The sequence below is a fragment of the Megascapheus bottae genome, unplaced genomic scaffold (assembly GCF_031878675.1).
Source record: "Megascapheus bottae isolate mThoBot1 unplaced genomic scaffold, mThoBot2.hap1 HAP1_SCAFFOLD_154, whole genome shotgun sequence".
NCBI lineage: Eukaryota > Metazoa > Chordata > Mammalia > Rodentia > Geomyidae > Megascapheus > Megascapheus bottae.
In genome coordinates, this window is record NW_028327569.1 from 339448 (window position 1) to 355596 (window position 16149).

General features: G+C 37.1%; 2 protein-coding genes across 6 annotated transcripts in view; one reads left to right on the plus strand and one right to left on the minus strand.

Annotated features, from left to right (window-relative positions):
• LOC150039637 (sorting nexin-25-like) overlaps positions 1-3343 on the minus strand; it is a 108751-nt gene extending 105408 nt beyond the window's left edge. Inside the window, exon 1 of the mRNA XM_090327698.1 lies at positions 3011-3343. The gene's annotated coding sequence lies outside the window, so the exon portion shown is untranslated. The remainder of the gene's footprint in view (positions 1-3010) is intronic.
• LOC150039638 (cilia- and flagella-associated protein 97-like) overlaps positions 1-14519 on the plus strand; it is a 32845-nt gene extending 18326 nt beyond the window's left edge. For 3 of the 5 annotated variants that reach the window (XM_090327702.1, XM_090327707.1, XM_090327706.1), the window contains exons 4-5: positions 9909-10059; positions 11600-14519. In XM_090327702.1, the coding sequence (XP_090183828.1) occupies positions 9909-10059; positions 11600-11727 (279 nt within the window). In that variant the 3' untranslated portion in view covers positions 11728-14519. Of the gene's footprint in view, positions 1-3298; positions 3418-7528; positions 7657-9908; positions 10060-11599 lie in introns of those variants that run through there. The other 2 variants (XM_090327704.1, XM_090327705.1) reach the window with 2 other exon arrangements.
• The last annotated feature ends 1630 nt before the right edge of the window (positions 14520-16149 follow it).

The window sequence follows — 16149 nt, forward strand, 5'->3', positions numbered from 1 at the left end:
ATCTTTGAGGTAGGCACTTTTAAATATATATCTTACAGATGAAAAAATTGAGGCCTCGAGTGTTAAAATAATTCAAGGCATGGTTGAGCCAAGATCTTAAACCTAGTGTCTTTAAGCAATTTAAAGTTAGACCTTTAATAGCACAAAAAAACCTGGTACCTAAAAATTGTTTTTGAAGCTTTTAAAATTTCTAAGACACTCTCCAATATTAATCCTCATTAGATTTCATCATCATTAAGGTCCTGTTGTGCCATGTCAGTCCCTCAACTTGTTAACAACTCTAGCTAAAGTAGTATATTAACCCCTTTTAGAAGTTTACCGTGCACTTAGCAGAGAGTAGATAACATTAAACCAACTTAATTTAGGTTGGCAGGTGATAAGATACTATTTGATAGTTTTCTGTACTTACTGTTAGCAATATTTGATTTGTTCATATTTTGTGAAATTAAATGCAAGTCTTTTTGTTTTTAGTCTCCCACTTGACTTTGAAGTTTTTTTTAAAAAGCAGATAATGCCTATTTTACAAATGTGAGGTCATTTAATTCTTTTAAAAATGTTTTTTTATTATAAAGGTGATGTACACAGGAGTTAGTTACATAAATCAAGTAATGGGTACATTCCCTTTTGAATAGTGTCACATACTCCCTCATTTTCTCTCCCAGTTTTCCCCCTCCTGTCATTGTTTCTCATAGCTACCTTATGACACAGTATTATCAGAGAGTATTATATATTATCAGAGACCAGACAGTGCTGTGGCATTTTTTTCCATTTATATAAACTCTAAGCAGCCTTACTAGATCTTTGTAGTTTTCTTCATAACTTTTTTATGCTATGGTACATGAAACTTTCATTATATTTCCTAATAATGTTACTTTGGTAAATTTATTTTGGCATATTTGTTATATAACCAATCACCTACCAAATTCTATTTGATAGAGCCATATTGGCTTTACTAGTTCTTCCATGTGATCTGATATGCCTTTCAATCTGTTTTCTAGGCTATTTATATTCTAAATGCATGTACATGTGTGCGCACACACTTCTGTAGTTGTTTCTGTGTTGGATAAGTGTATAAGCATCCATTATTTTGTAGACTTTACTATTTGTTTCTCCTTTTTTTAGCCAGTCACCAATGCCACCGAAAATTGTCAGTAACTAAAAGATGTGACATTTTTAGTACTTACATTTTAGGACTTTTACATTAGCCTTTGAGAGGTTTAAGTGGATAGAATCATGAGGATAAAGTAGCACTGTACACAGAGCAGAGAGGAGGGCAAATGAATAAAATGGTCTTTCCTAAGTTCAGAACATACTGTTTGGAGGCCAGGAGTGAGACCTAGTGGTAGAGTGCTTGCCTACCATACACAAAGACCTGGGCTCCATTCCTCAGTGCCACATACATAGAAAAGCGAAACTGGTTCTGTGGCTCAAGTGGTTGAGCACTAGCCTTGAGGAAAGCCCAAGGACAGTGCTCAGGCCCAGAGTTCCATCCCCAGGACTAGCAAAACAAAAGCAAGCAAACAAAAACCCCATACTGTTAATCTGTCCTAGTAAATTTAAAGATCCCTCATTTGTTTCAGTAAGAAAGGCACTACATTCCTCTTGTTAGACATTGCATCCAAACAGATACTAAGGGAATATAGAGCATATGCTTAACTTGCAGAAGGACCTGGCTTCAATTCCCCAGCACCGAAAAAGAAAAGAAAAAGTGGCTGGTAATTCGGCTTAGTGGTAGAGTGCTTGCCTAGCATGCATGAAGACCTGGGTTCAATTCCTCAGTGCCATACACATAGAAAAAAGCTGAAACTGATGCTGTGGCTCAAGTGGTAGAGCTCTAGCCTTGAGAAAGCCAAAAAAGAAAAAAAGTAATTTTGTCCAGTAGAGGGAGTACTTGATCCATATAGTCAATTACTGTAAAATTTCCATTGGAATTATAGTAGAACTGTATTAAAATTTACATTGGAATTTGTTTTTAATGTGTTAACTTAAAGCTTACTTAGCTTATTTCCTTTCTTGTCTATTTTTCAAATAATAGATCTTTCTGTAACAGAAAAAAAAAAAACAAAACCTGATATGTAAGTTAGACTCTAGCTGTGGAAAAAATGTAAAGAGCAATTATCTTGATTTTCTGTGAGGTTGGGATGCTTGTTTTTTGGATTTTTTGTTTGTTTCTTTTTTGATCTGTTGTGGGAATTGAACTAGGGGCCTGGGTGTTGTCCCTGAGTCTTTCAGTTCAAGGCTACCGCCCTACCCCTTGAGCCACAGCGCTACTTCAGATTTTCTGGTGGTTAATTGAAAATAGGAGTCTCTAGGACTTTAGTGCCTGGGCTGGCTTTGAACTGCTATCCTCAGATCTTAGCCTTCTGAGTAGCTAGGATTATAGGCATGAGCCACTGATCCTGGCTTCTATGTTTTTTGTTTTGTTTTGTTTTATATGGTACCAAGGAATCAAACCCAGGACTTTGTGCATGCTGGGCAAGCTACCACTAAGCTACATTCTAGCCCATTTGTTATTTCTTAATGACCTTTAGAAACAATAGAAAAAATATAGAAAAAATCATTTCTGATAATAGGTATAGAAATTACATACACATTATTCATTGAGTTGTTTTGATATTTTTCCCTCAGAAGATGGACCAGATTCAGGATAGGTTAATTTTCTTTCAAAAAAATATTATTTCCTGGATATAAATGAAATAACTTTAATCATTATGCTGGACATCAGATCTCTGGATGGGTTCAGAGTGTATATATTTATCAAAACATAGTTGTTTGCTTTAAGTATATCCATATATATATATAATTTCAGGAAAAATACCATTTTCTGAAAATATTTTGGACAAACTTTTGAAATTCATTAGTAGAACTTGATTTGAATAGTACTCCTAAGATTCTGCAAGCCAAAATTGGATTATAAGATATCATTCTTACCATTTTTCATTCCATTAAACAAGTATTTAATGTGTCGTGAGCTAAAAAACACAGTTGGAACAAGATAAACAATACTTACCACACAACTTTATAACTTAGCCAGAAAGATAATATTGTTGCATGTCAGATAACTAGATGTGGGGAGCCGGATGGCGCCTGTTTCCTGCCTCGCTCCTTGTAACTTATTTGGTATGTGAGTGCGGGGCCTTTGCTTGTTACTAAGTATCAAGTTGCTCTTCAGTCTGCGCATGACGAAAAAGGGCGTGACCAATCCCGAGTCTCAAAACGGCCTTAGCAACAGAGCAGCCAATGGTAGAGAGCCCCTTGTTCCTTGGGCTTATATAAGCAGTTGCATTTCCCGGCCCAGGGCCCCTCCGCTTCAGCTCTCCCTTCAATCAAGTGGCTCTTCAATAAAGCGTGATACAAGAAGGATCCTCGGGTGGTGTCCGTTCTTCCCTGCCGGTCAGGGGTGTCGGGCGCCGCAACTGGTGCCGAAACCCGGGACCTGCGGAGGGGCCGAAGAGGATCCAGAACTTGACACGTGAAGAGGGCTCTCTCCTAGGTATGTGGTTCTGTCAAGTCCCTATCTGGGTGCTTCCCATTGTTCTTCTTCTGTGGTTTGTGTTTAGGGAAGGGAGGAAGGCATTAATTGAGCATCAGGATAGTCCTTCAGAATCTTCATACAAGGAGGGAGAGGTAGTAGGGCCCAAAGGTAAAGTAAAAAATAAAAAGGAAAATAAACAAAAGAAGCCCGAAAGGAAAAGGGAAAAAACTGAGGGACTGCAGCCCTCACAAAGTATGGTGCAGGAGGAAGGAAGAGGAAAGAGAAAACAAAAGGAACTAAAGAGTTCCCTCTATCCATCTTTAAAAGAGTTTCAGGATAATAACCAATTCTCAGCCCTGACTTTGCATGAACAGGATGCAGAGGAGGCAGACCAAAGTACAGGAAATGAGGAGGAAGGATCCCCGGAGGAACTAAGCTCAGATGAAGAGGAAGATGAGGCAGACAGATATGGCCCCTGGGGGGAATTAGGCGCAGGGAGTGGTCAGGACGTTTCCCGCCCTGCCCCCTCTGCCCCGCCTCCCTACGCCCTGAAAAAGGGAAGTTCCTTTATCAAGGCCCGCACCTGGTCTCGGTTGGCCTCTGCTTTTCTTGTTTTTGAAAATCCCATTACAGAGAGTTTTTGAGCCAGTTTCTTACAGAGCTTTAAAGGATCTCATGGCCGCTGAAGAAAGCCAGAAACCCAAAGAGGATGAGGCTAAGCAAAATCCTGGGGAGAACCCTTCTGACATCTCTTCTGCTGCCACAATGTTGGACAATGGACCAGAAGAAGCACCAGAAGAAAAAACCAATGTGGGCAGTGATGAAGACCTTTCCATTACCAATGCCTGTGACTAATGCATCTTCCGTTTTCCCCTTTGTACCACCAATTCTTCTTTGCAACTTCCCTATATGCCGTATTCTGAAGAAAAGGGTAATTTTTCATTAGTTGTAGGACTGCAAGGTTCCCTATGCCTTACCCTGTCAAAAAATCTGTCCTCCTGTGTTAGGCTGGTTTCTCAAAAATTGGGTCGCTTTGATTAATGTATAGTTCTGGCAAGGGAAGGGTTGTGGGGTTTTCTGCACTTGTTCCAGAGGCGGACCTTCCTGTTAGTGTGTGGCCCCCCTTTATGTTTTTACTCTTTAAAGCTTCAAGTAATGATAGTATTTTAAATTGTTCTGCCATAGAGTGTAAATTGAGTCAATGCTGGAATGTTTCTGAAAATGATTCTGCCGTTGTTATGAGAATGCCTACATTAGTTCCAGTTCCTGTGAATGTTTGTTGCAGTTTGCTTTGGATTTTGTGTCTTTAGCCTTTGGTTGCTCTGCCGAATGAGGTCTCGCCATAGAGAGCAATGCTTGTTCATGCACTCACTGCCTTGGAGCAGGGACACTCCCCCCAGATTTGGCTTGCGGCTTTAAAGGCCAACTAAAAGTGCCCTGTACTGCCTTTGCACCCTCGAGACCCTGGTCTATTGCACGAGGAATAGGAGTACGGACAGTCAAGAGTTGTGAAATGCTGGACAAAGTACCACTCCTGACCCTAACGGGTCAGGGAGAGCATGCGCGTCAGCATATGGGCTCGCGCCCCTAGCCCATCTCCACAAAGGGGATAGAGGACCTGGAGGGGAGGGATCCAGGGTTGGCCTCCTGGGTCACTCCTCTAGAATAGGACCTCGAATTTTACTTTGGAGGACAGCACCTCTACTCTCTTCACAACAGGCATGTTGGCTTGCTGCTACAAAACAAAAAGGGGGAGATGTGGGGAGCCGGATGGCGCCTGTTTCCTGCCTCCCTCCTTGTAACTTATTTGGTATGTGAGTGCGGGGGCCTTTGCTCGTTACTAAGTATCAAGGTGCTCTTCAGTCTGCGCATGACGATAAAGGGCGTGACCAATCCTGAGTCTCAAAACGGCCTTAGCAACAGAGCAGCCAATGGTAGAGAGCCCCTTGTTCCTTGGGCTTATATAAGCAGTTGCATTTCCCGGCCCAGGGCCCCTCCGCTTCAGCTCTCCCTTCAATCAAGTGGCTCTTCAATAAAGCGTGATACAAGAAGGATCCTCGGGTGGTGTCCGTTCTTCCCTGCCGGTCAGGGGTGTCGGGCGCCGCAACTAGAAGGTAATGTAAAGCAATATTAATGATGTCAAAATCCTACTAGGTAGCTGGGCAACAGTGGCTTATGCCTGTAATGTTAGCTCAGGTGGCCGACATGTAAGGATAATGATTCAGAGCCAACCTGAGAAGGAACATTCATGAGATTCTTATCTCCAGTTAACCAGCACAAAAGTTGGAGCTGTGTCTCAAGTTGTAGAGTGCTTCCCTTAAGCACAGAAGCTCAGGGACAATGCCCCGGCCTAAGTTCAAGCCTCTGGGTCAGCATGCATACGTGTGCTCATACACATATACAAATTGTTACTAAACGTCAGGCACTCTTGTGAGTATTCTGTGTTCTCTTGCGTATTATAAAAAATGTGGTTATTTTGTTACTGGTATCCTTATCCTTATCAGGTTCTGTGTGTGTATATGTGTGTACATGTATGTACATATGTACTGGGGCTTGAACGTAGGGTCTCTTGCTCTCTTTTGGCTTTTACTCTCAGGCTAGTACCCTACCACTTGAGTCCATATTTCTGCTTCTGGCCTTCATCTTATCAAGTAGTATGACTAAGAAATGCAGTCAGTGGCACTGCTAGTCTTTTAAAAACTTAATATGGCATGATTGTAGATATTTATGGAGCTTGATGTAAGGTACTTCAATATATACAATGTACAGTGTACTTAACATTTCTACCTCCTTAAATGTAATTTATCTCTCCTTGTTCCTTATGAAATATGTAATAAAGTTTTATAAATGATAAATCACTATATTGCTACTAAAACTGTACTCCTGCTTATTTTAGTACATAGTAACAAGCCTCTCTTTACCCCCACTGCCAGCTTTCCAAGTCTTTCTGACTAGATAGCTTATGGATTTTTTTTAATGAATTTAATGTACTTGTTATTACAGTATTTTGGACTAATTGTAAGTCTTGCTAAATTGAAACATGTAACTTGTGTGATTTTACAGTGTAACCAGTATTTCATATTTTAATATTCCTATAATCAAGAACTATTTCTACCTATTTCTCATGTTCTTTCAGATTTGGGCAGTTTCTTGTTCCTTTCCTAACTTTCTGCATAATTAAACATACCAGACTACACAGTTAGTTTACTTTTTTTGCCTATTGGAAAATTATTTCAAATTTGATTTTTATTATATTACTTTATAGTATTTCTTTCCTAGTGAATAAGCATTACAGTTTTCTTAAAATTAAAAAATATACACTCAACCAAATTAATAAATTTAGTAAATTAAGAGTTTAATAAACATGGGGCCGGAAGTTTGGCCTAGTGGTTAAAGTGCTTGCCTAGCATGCACATAGACCCGGGTTTGATTCCTTGGTACCACATACATGGAAAAAAGCCGGAAGTGGTGCTGAGGCTCAAGTGGTAGAGCTCTAGCCTTGAGAAAGTCCAAGGGCAGTGCTCAGGCCCTGAGCTCAAGCCCAGGACTGGCAAAAAAAAAAGTTTAATAAACATTATACCAGAAAAAAAGTAGATAACTGACAATAGTAAAATTTCTATTCTACACAGCTCAGTGAGTAGTTAATAATTCTGTAAAACAGTAAATGTAGCTCCTCTCAGTAAAGTAAAGTTACGGGGTAAATTTGTACAATTTAAATTATAGGTGGGGAAGATCATTGTTTAGGACTTTTGGCACCTACATTAGACAACCCCTCTTTTACAAAGAAGGTGCCATATTATGATGAAAGACATATACTTTATAATCAGGTAGATCTATGTTCAAATCATAACTTAGCTCAATACAATCACTAAAGTTGGAAAAGGCTTCACTAAGAATGACCTTGTTTGGGGAAAGCTGAGAAATGACATGGCAGACAGACAACAGTGAAGCTACCTTACTTGGTCTAGCTGCTTCATTTGTTTTGCATCTCTGCTATTTGTCTCAAAGTCTGGGGATGGTTCTACAATTTCTTTCTCTCTCTTTTCTAAACAGCTCTTAGTCTACCACTATCTGTCCCTTCTGTGGAATTGCTCAGAAATACCCACAATGCTGACCAAAGAACCTCAGAATTGAAGGGTAATTGAAGAGCAAAGCACTAAGCTGAGAAAGTTTTGGAAATGGTACAGATAGTTCACAACAATGCCAATGTACTAAATGCTGATGAATTATACATTTTTATTTCCTTTCTTTTTTTTTGTTGTTGTTGTTATTGTTGTTGATCATGTAGCCTAAACTCAGGGCCTGGGCACTGTCCTTGAGTGTTTTTGCTCAAGGCCAGCACTCTACCACCTTATCCACAGAACTACTTCCAGTTTTCTGGTGGTTAATTGGAGATAATGGTGTTGTGGGCTTTTCTCTCTGGCTGGCTTTGAACTGCAGTCTCACATCTCAGCCTCTTAAATAGCTAGGATTATAAGCATGGGCTTCCAGCACCCAATAAATTATACATTTTTTAAATGTTCAAATTGGTAAGTGTTCCAAGTGTTTTATCACAGAAAAAGAAAATTATTATATGGAGAAAAGTTGGTTTCATGAGTTTATGAGGCTGATTGTTTAAAATGTGAATCTTAGTACTTACCAATACATTCTTGCAGTAAAGATCAGCTTGCTTCAGAGAAATTTTAAGGCAGTAGAGAAAGTAAATAGAACCATGGATCAATCTTCTAAGCCATTTGGTCTTCATATTCCTTTCCCAAAAGTACGTGTAAAATTAAAAAAACACTTTCACTTTTTGATTTAAGGAAGAATTAGAATTTGGAATGTTATGTTAGACTTTTTTAGTAAAAGAAAACACCATGCTGTTGGGTACTAAATTGCATTGACCTGTTAGTTCATACACTCTTTTGAAGCATTCTGTTCTTTATTAATTGGTTTTCTTGTTAACCGAATTCTTTCTTTAGCGTGCTAGTGCTTAAACAAGGCCTCACGCTCTCGTTTTTTTCTTCACAGTTGGTGCTCTACTACTTAGTTCTCATATCCACTTCTTTTTTTTTTGTATTTTAACCAGAAAGAAAAGAAGCACCTTTTTTTTGCCAGTCCTGGGCTTGAGCTCAGGGCCTGAGCACTGTCCTTGGACTTTCTCAAGGCTAGAGCTCTGCCACTTGAGCCTCAGCACCACTTCTGGCTTTTTTCTATGTATGTGTGGTACCGAGGAATCGAACCCGGGTCTTCATGTATGCTAGGCAAGCACTTTAACCACTAGGCCAAACTCCCAGCCCGCACCATTCTTTTCAAAAGTAAATTTTATTTAAAATGTTACATGTAAACATCAGAATATATAAAGATCCTATTCATTTAAAGATCCTAGGAGCCCTGAGATATTATTGCAGGAAGCAGTTTAAAAGCCATTGCTCTCCATTGTATACAGATAGAATTAATAGTATTAGCTTAGATATGTTTGTGATAATTTTGAAGGTTTTAAACACTTGAGTCCTTAGTATTATAAAGCTTACTATACTATTTCTGTGTTTACTATATTTCAACATACACCTTTGTTAAGGTTATAATCTGACATGAGAGATTCCCTTGAGAACTGAGTTGTATGTTAGTTTGTTTTATGTTGCTATGACAAAATACCTGAACCTGAGATAAACTAGGAGAGAAAGATTTTTTCTGGCTTCATGGCCTTTGGCAAAACAGAAACATCATGTCCTAAGGCCATGGCAGAGGAAACCTGCTCCCCTCACAGAAGCCATGGAGCAGAGATAGAGGGAGGAGTTAGAGACAGCATACGCCCTTCAGAGACATGCAGCCAGCACCTACTTCCTCCCATTTTTCCACCAATCCTAATAATGCAATTATAACCCACCAGTGCGTTTGGATACAGTCACTCTCCAAAAGTGCTGCAGCTGAGTAACAAGCCTTCAACACATACATTCTGGAGGGATACTTCATATCCAAAACTATCATGTTATTTAAGCATAATGGTTTTCTTACCTGTAAATTAGGCAAAACAAAAAATAAATAAAAGCAAAAAATAACAACCCTTAGGTTTTTCTGATGCATATTGTATGAAATGTTTCTTTGAAATGGCATACCAGGAATGATTTAATATTTTCTATTTTAGTAAAATTCAGGTTCTAGAAAATACTTACTTTTTTTTCAAATGATATGTTTAACAAACAAATATTCAAAAAGGGAATCTCTATATACAGTCACTGGTACTTAATTTTTAGAACACAATCAAAATTAGGGTAAGGGTTTGTATATCATAGACACATATTAAACTATGTAATAAAACATTATGTCTATAGAGTCATAGGTTATTATGTCTATGTAGTTGTGTTTATCTCCAATACCATGAAAGTATTTATTTTTTAAAAAAAACTTTATATTTTACCTAATACTGACTTTCATATCACTTTTAATGAAGGCTTTATTAAAAAGGCTTGAAGCTGTGAAAGCAACAGTTGGTATGAAGCGCTCAGATCAGCTAATGGACTACCATCGCAATATGCCTTATCTCAACCCAGTTACATCCTCAAGACGAGTGAGATCTACTCTTAGCCAATACAGCTCATTAAGTAAGAATAATATGCGAGACTCTTTTGATCTTTATCTTTTATCCTTTTGGTAAAAAAAATGTTCATCATGATAGAGTTTTAAAATGCTAACGTTTGGAGTGTGTTTTATTCCTTTTTACTGGCCGTTCTTATGTTGTATTCACTTAATTTTAGGTTTGTAAAGAGATAAAACAACTGAAAGTATCAGTCTTTTCTTTCTTTCTTTCTTTCTTTCTTTCTTTCTTTCTTTTTTTTTGGCCAGTCCTGGGCTTTATCTCGGGGCATAAACACTGTCCTTGGGCTTTCCTCAAGGCGAGCATTCTACCACTTGAGCCATAGCACCATTTCTGGCTTTTCTATGTATGTGGTACTGAGGAATCGAACCCGGGTCTTTGTTCATGCTAGGCAATCACTCTACTACTAGGCCACACTCGCAGCCCTCAGTCTTTTTATAAAATAGAGGAGAGTCTTTTAATTTCAGTATGTTTGTTAAAGGGAGAAATTAATACTGTTTGAAAGTTGCTGAAACATTGCCCCCAGCTTATGAATTATTTCTAATATCTTCTGCTCTTTGTGTGTGCTCTTTTACAAAATTGGAAAACTAAATATTAGGGAACACTAGTGTCATCAGATATAATGCTTTTTAATGTTTGATATGTGATCAGTTTTGTACCTCAGAAAATATAGGAAGGGAGTAACTATATAGAAAGGGCTAGACATATTCCTTTATAAATGTTGATGCTGTTACTGCATATATGCATTCTAAACTATATAAAAATAGAAGCCAGCTGGATGCCAGTGGGTCACGCCTGTAATGATCCTAGCTACTTCAGGAGACTGAGATCTGAGGATCGCAGTTCAAAGCTAGCCCAGGCACAAAAGTCCCTGAGACCAGAAACTGAAAGTGTTGATGTGGCTCAAGTGGTAGACTGCTAGCCTTGAGCTGAAGAGCTCAGGGATGGCTCCCTGGTCCAGAGTTCAAGCCCCAAGAACAAAAAAAAAAAGAAAGGAAGAAAGAAGAAAGAGAAGAAGCCAGTATTAAACAAAGTGGAGCCACTTAAAGAGAGTCACACTTCCTGGTATTTGTGTGAATCTTAAACTTAACTCATTGACTGACAATTCCTTTTATTCATTTCACAAATATTGCTTCCTTACTATAGTGATTAGATAGTTACTACTCTAGTAACACATACTTGGCACTGTGTCTTAAAGGAGTATACTGATATTAGAAACCATTATTATAAAATGGCTACCAAAAGTATTTTTGTTTCACTTGAATCACTTTAGCAAATCATTTAAAGTTTTACAGGTAATCCTAATGTGAAAATGTATAAATATATTTGAGTGTTACACATATACAGGATTCAGAAATAAAACTAATCTGGACTTAAAATTAGGAGAAGTAGCCCAAAAAGAAATGTACTCATTTTCTGACCTACGAAAGTGTAACACCTCTGTTTATCACCTTAATAATAACAATTTTTTTAAAGTTAGGAGAGGAAGTTTATCAGATGATTTATGTGTTTAAATAGCTGAAATAATTTCTTCTTTGTGTTTTTAGGAGGTGCTTCCAGGATATCCAGTGTTACCAGTGGTCTCAGCTATAAGACTGAACGATCACTTTTTGACACACCCAGTAGCCTGTTGCTAAGACCTAAACCCCATAATGTTCATACTGCGTGGTTATAAAACCTTTTTTTAGTTTATACATTGTTCATCCACATTTTACTGATGGGCTCATGTATATTACTGTCTCTGTAAAAACATTCATAATGTTTTTCAGGAACTTGTATAACAGTAGTAAGTTATTAAGTACACAATTGTCATCTAAAAATTTAATGTGAAATCAGTATTTCTTATGATGATGTATTTATATGAGATACATATTTGGTAATATGCATGTGTGTTTCCTTAGTACAGAAATTGGTCAGGTGTCATGCTGACAAAACAGTAGCAGTAGTGTCACTGAATGCTGAACCCAAGATGTTCACCATATAATTCTCACTTTGTATTAGTTTGGTTTTTCTGTTACCTTTAAACTGTGAGCCTACCTCCTTAATTTGACTTACTTACTCCTGTTTGCTTTAGAGCTTGGTGAGGGACACAGCTTGAATGTATGAGCATTATATTTATTATGAAACAAATCTTAAAATGTGTTTGCAAGAATGGAGCTGACTTAGATTTGATAAGCAGGTTGAGGGCAGTTTGTACGGGGAAAATCCTTACTATTCCACCAGAGATGTCTAGTACTATATAAAAGTTGGCTCTTAAAATTTTGATGAGCCATTCTAGGCTATTTCACACTTTGAATAATAAAAAGGTTAACTTCCAAGCTCCTCTTTTATGTTTGCATACACTCAAGTGAAGTGCTCTTAATGATTCAGAGAAAGGAGGATGGCTTTAGAGCTACAGGGTACTACCCATGATGAGTTTATCCACAGAACTTAGCCGTTGCATCATACGTGAAAGCAAATATTTGTTAAATCAGTGACTAGCACCACAAACCAGTCCAAAGAGACAAGCAGATCCTGAGATATGTCAGAACAGTGTTTTAAATGATACCATTATCATGTTGTGCTGTAATTTAGTGTTTACTGTGTTGGGAGAAAGTTAGAACAAGAAAGAAATGCTGGTGTTTATAAGGGTCTAGAAAGGAAAACCATGACCAGTAGAAGAAATAAACTACACATTGATTGAGACTGCTGCTTTAAATACCAATGAATTTTATATTTTAGTTTGATTTGGTTGAATCCCGAGAATCTAGTTTTTACCAGTTTTACCATTTAAAGGCTCCTTGATCTAGATGTGATTCTTAATGATAGATAAGGTGGAGAAGAGTTGACTTTTGAAATCAGAATGTTTTTCCATCAGTCAATCAGTGATTGTTATCACTGCTACTTCCTACTGGCCTTCTTATTAGTCACAGTAAGATTTTGTTTTTCCAGTACTCAAGCTCTGTAGATGTGTGCTACACTTGCTTTTCTTAGCACCTTTAGCTTTGAGGCAAACTGCACTTTAAAAGCATCAATTCAAAACTTCTTGCTCTTAGTTTGTGTTCATAGTTTGCTTATGGCAGTGGAGTTAAAAATTGGTGAGAATAGTTCTTTCTGTGAGAATTTTCTGCTGCTTTATTTGAGCTACAGCAGTCTTCAACACTATTTGATACATTGTTCTACAATTTTTTATACCTGCTTTACATATAAACTTGAACTATAATAAAAACCAAGGTTTTATTTTCTTTTGTTTTTTAACTTATTGCATTTTTTACTGTTTGTATGGCAACTTCTCTTTAAGGAACGATAAGGTAATGCTGAATTGAGAACTCAGCCTTTACACATTTGCACAATAGTGCTTTTAAGTGGACTTGGTTGAGGCAAAAAAATTCACACATAAAATCCGTGTGTTCATAATGGCATTAGTCTTTGAGTACATGTTCTGTACTGCCAAGTGCCAGGATACAAAATATATAATTTCATAAATAAAACTGTACTTTGATTTTACATGCTAATTTAGTGTTTACTATCTTGAAAGGAGAAGTTTGCCTTTAGGTATTAACAGGCATTCAGCTAGAAGTAAAAATTGGGAAGAACAGTGATCTCTTAAGCAGAATTTACAATATTGCTCTCATAGTAGATTATATATGTATATAAATATAAATAGAATAGATGGACAGGAGTTGAAAATGGGTTCTTTTCTGATGTAACTCAAGGTACTTTGAAGTAGTAGTTATGGCTTATAAAGTACTCTCAATAAAAGAATCCTAAGTAGGTTACTCTCAAGAACAGAAAAAAAGAAAAGATATAGCACTGTTTTGTATTTGTTTAATATGTGTATCCTTTGAAGATTCACGTGTGTAACTAGACAGTGTACCAGTCTGAGGTCTAGTTATTTGGCTTGATCCCTACTCTGTCAGATGTTAAACTAATGTTGCCTCTCTTATAATAGTTTCTGTGGAAGATTTTAAACTATTAAAATTAAGGGATAGCTAATATCTCATACTTGCTCTATTCCTTTTTCAGTGTCCATTTTTTTAACAAAAAAATAAACTGCTTTCTTAGCTACTGTTCCAAATAAAGTTTTCTGGTTCAGTTATAAATGTAGTGTTATACAGTGTTATTCAGTGCCCAGAGTAGCTAGACATCTTTTAAAATGTGGTTGTGATAGGTATGACTGTGTGCTTTTCAAATATTACAGCTCTACAAAGTATTAAGACCAACATAAAGATGTGATTTTATTTTAATAATTAAACTCATAAAAAGTTTAATACCTTAAATGCTGAAGTCTTAACCTGCAATTGATTTTATACCATCTTAGAAAATGTAATTAAGGCTAGTAGCTAATTTATTTATTTTCATGAGTAAAGATTAGGAAGAAACTTGAAAAACATCTTTTTAAACTTTTGTAGTCTGTTGTCATGGATTTTAGACTAGCTTGGCATAGTGGAAAAAGAAATAAAAGAATTAAAGATAATTGAACCTTGATCCCATGTCTTATTTATATTTTTTAAATTAGACTAATCTTCTATTTGCCTTATAAGACTAAAAATTGGGGGGAAAGTTGGGAAGAGGATATTAGTTATTAACAGTTTTGAAAAGATGACATTTGAAAGAGTTAAAATGACATTGTGGTCAGCACAATTTAATCGTCATCCATTCGTTCTGTAAAATTGATTGGTGCCACAATGCAGTGGATATTCTTGTAGAGCCCGAAGGAGTGGGTTTGCTTTTCCATTACAGGGATGGAATCCAGGGGCTTGTATATGCAAGACAGATTTTCTGCCCTAGTGTATTTCCCCAGCTTGATGGATAAATGTTTAGGAAAACTATGCAGAAAATACTTTAAAATATTAAACATTTATATTTCTGTCTTCAATTGTTGACTTATTTTTGCAGAGAAAAACATCAACTCGTTTTAAATGATTATTTCTATGGTAATGGGCAAACGAATATAATATATAATAAATTTCTCAACAAATAGGCAAAAAAATAAAAACTATGCACACGAGCATTTCACTTTACATGCCATAAATGATACTCTTTTTACAAGTTGGTGCTAAAGCATCAATTTTTAAGAAGTGATGATGGGGTTTTTTTGTTTTCTTGTTTTTTGTTTGTTTGTTTGTTTGTGGATCCTGGGGCTGTAACTCTGGACCTGAGCATTGTCCCTTAGCTCTTCAGCTCAAAGTATCCCCCTACCCTTGAGCCAAGCCCCATTCCCATTTTCTGTAGGTTAATGGGATATAAGCGGCTCAGGTCCTTTTGTTCCTGAGCTAGCTTTGAACCTTGATCCTAAGATCTCAGCCTCCTGAGTAGCTAGGTTTACAAGCATGAGCCACTGTCCCGGCGCTAGATGTGTTTGTTTTTTTTTTAATTAAGATTTACTTTTTTAAAAATCATTGGACTAAATCACGTAGTAACTTTATCTAAACTCTCAACTACAAAATTAAAGTATACTTAGTGTTAACAATATTATGTTATGGCAGAAACTTAAGGTTAGGCTTAACTGTTTCAAGCAAGAATTTGGTTTTTGTTTGTTTTTATTTTTTGCTTTGTATATTGGCCCTTCAGTTTATTGAATGGAGTTACACTACTTCAAGTTAAAAATGGATCCCAAAAAAGTGGATTACTTTTACACAAGCTGTGAGATTTTTACACTGGTAACAGAAGAGAAGCTCTCTTCATTGCAATGAAATTCTTACTTAAGCTTTAGTTGCTCCACAAGCACTTAAACCCATGAAGCTTCATTCTCTACCAGGAACTGGCATGTGTTCTTGTGCTGGTTATCTTGTAGCATAATATTTCTCTATATTCAGATGCTCAAAAACAAGCACCATTGCAGGTAAATTTCTTCTTAAACAACTTCACTCATTTTTTTTTCTTTTTTTTTTTGGTCAGTCTTAAACTCTGGTCCTGAGTGCTATCCCTGAGGTCTTCAGCTCAAGGCTAACACTACACCACTTGAACCACTGCACCACTTCCTGTTTTATGACGGTTAATTGGAGATAAGACTTTCGTGCCCAGGTTGGCTTTAAAGCATGATCCTCAGATCTCAGCCTCCCGAGTAGCTAGGATTACAGGCGTGAGCTACCAGCACCCAGCTACTAATTTCTTC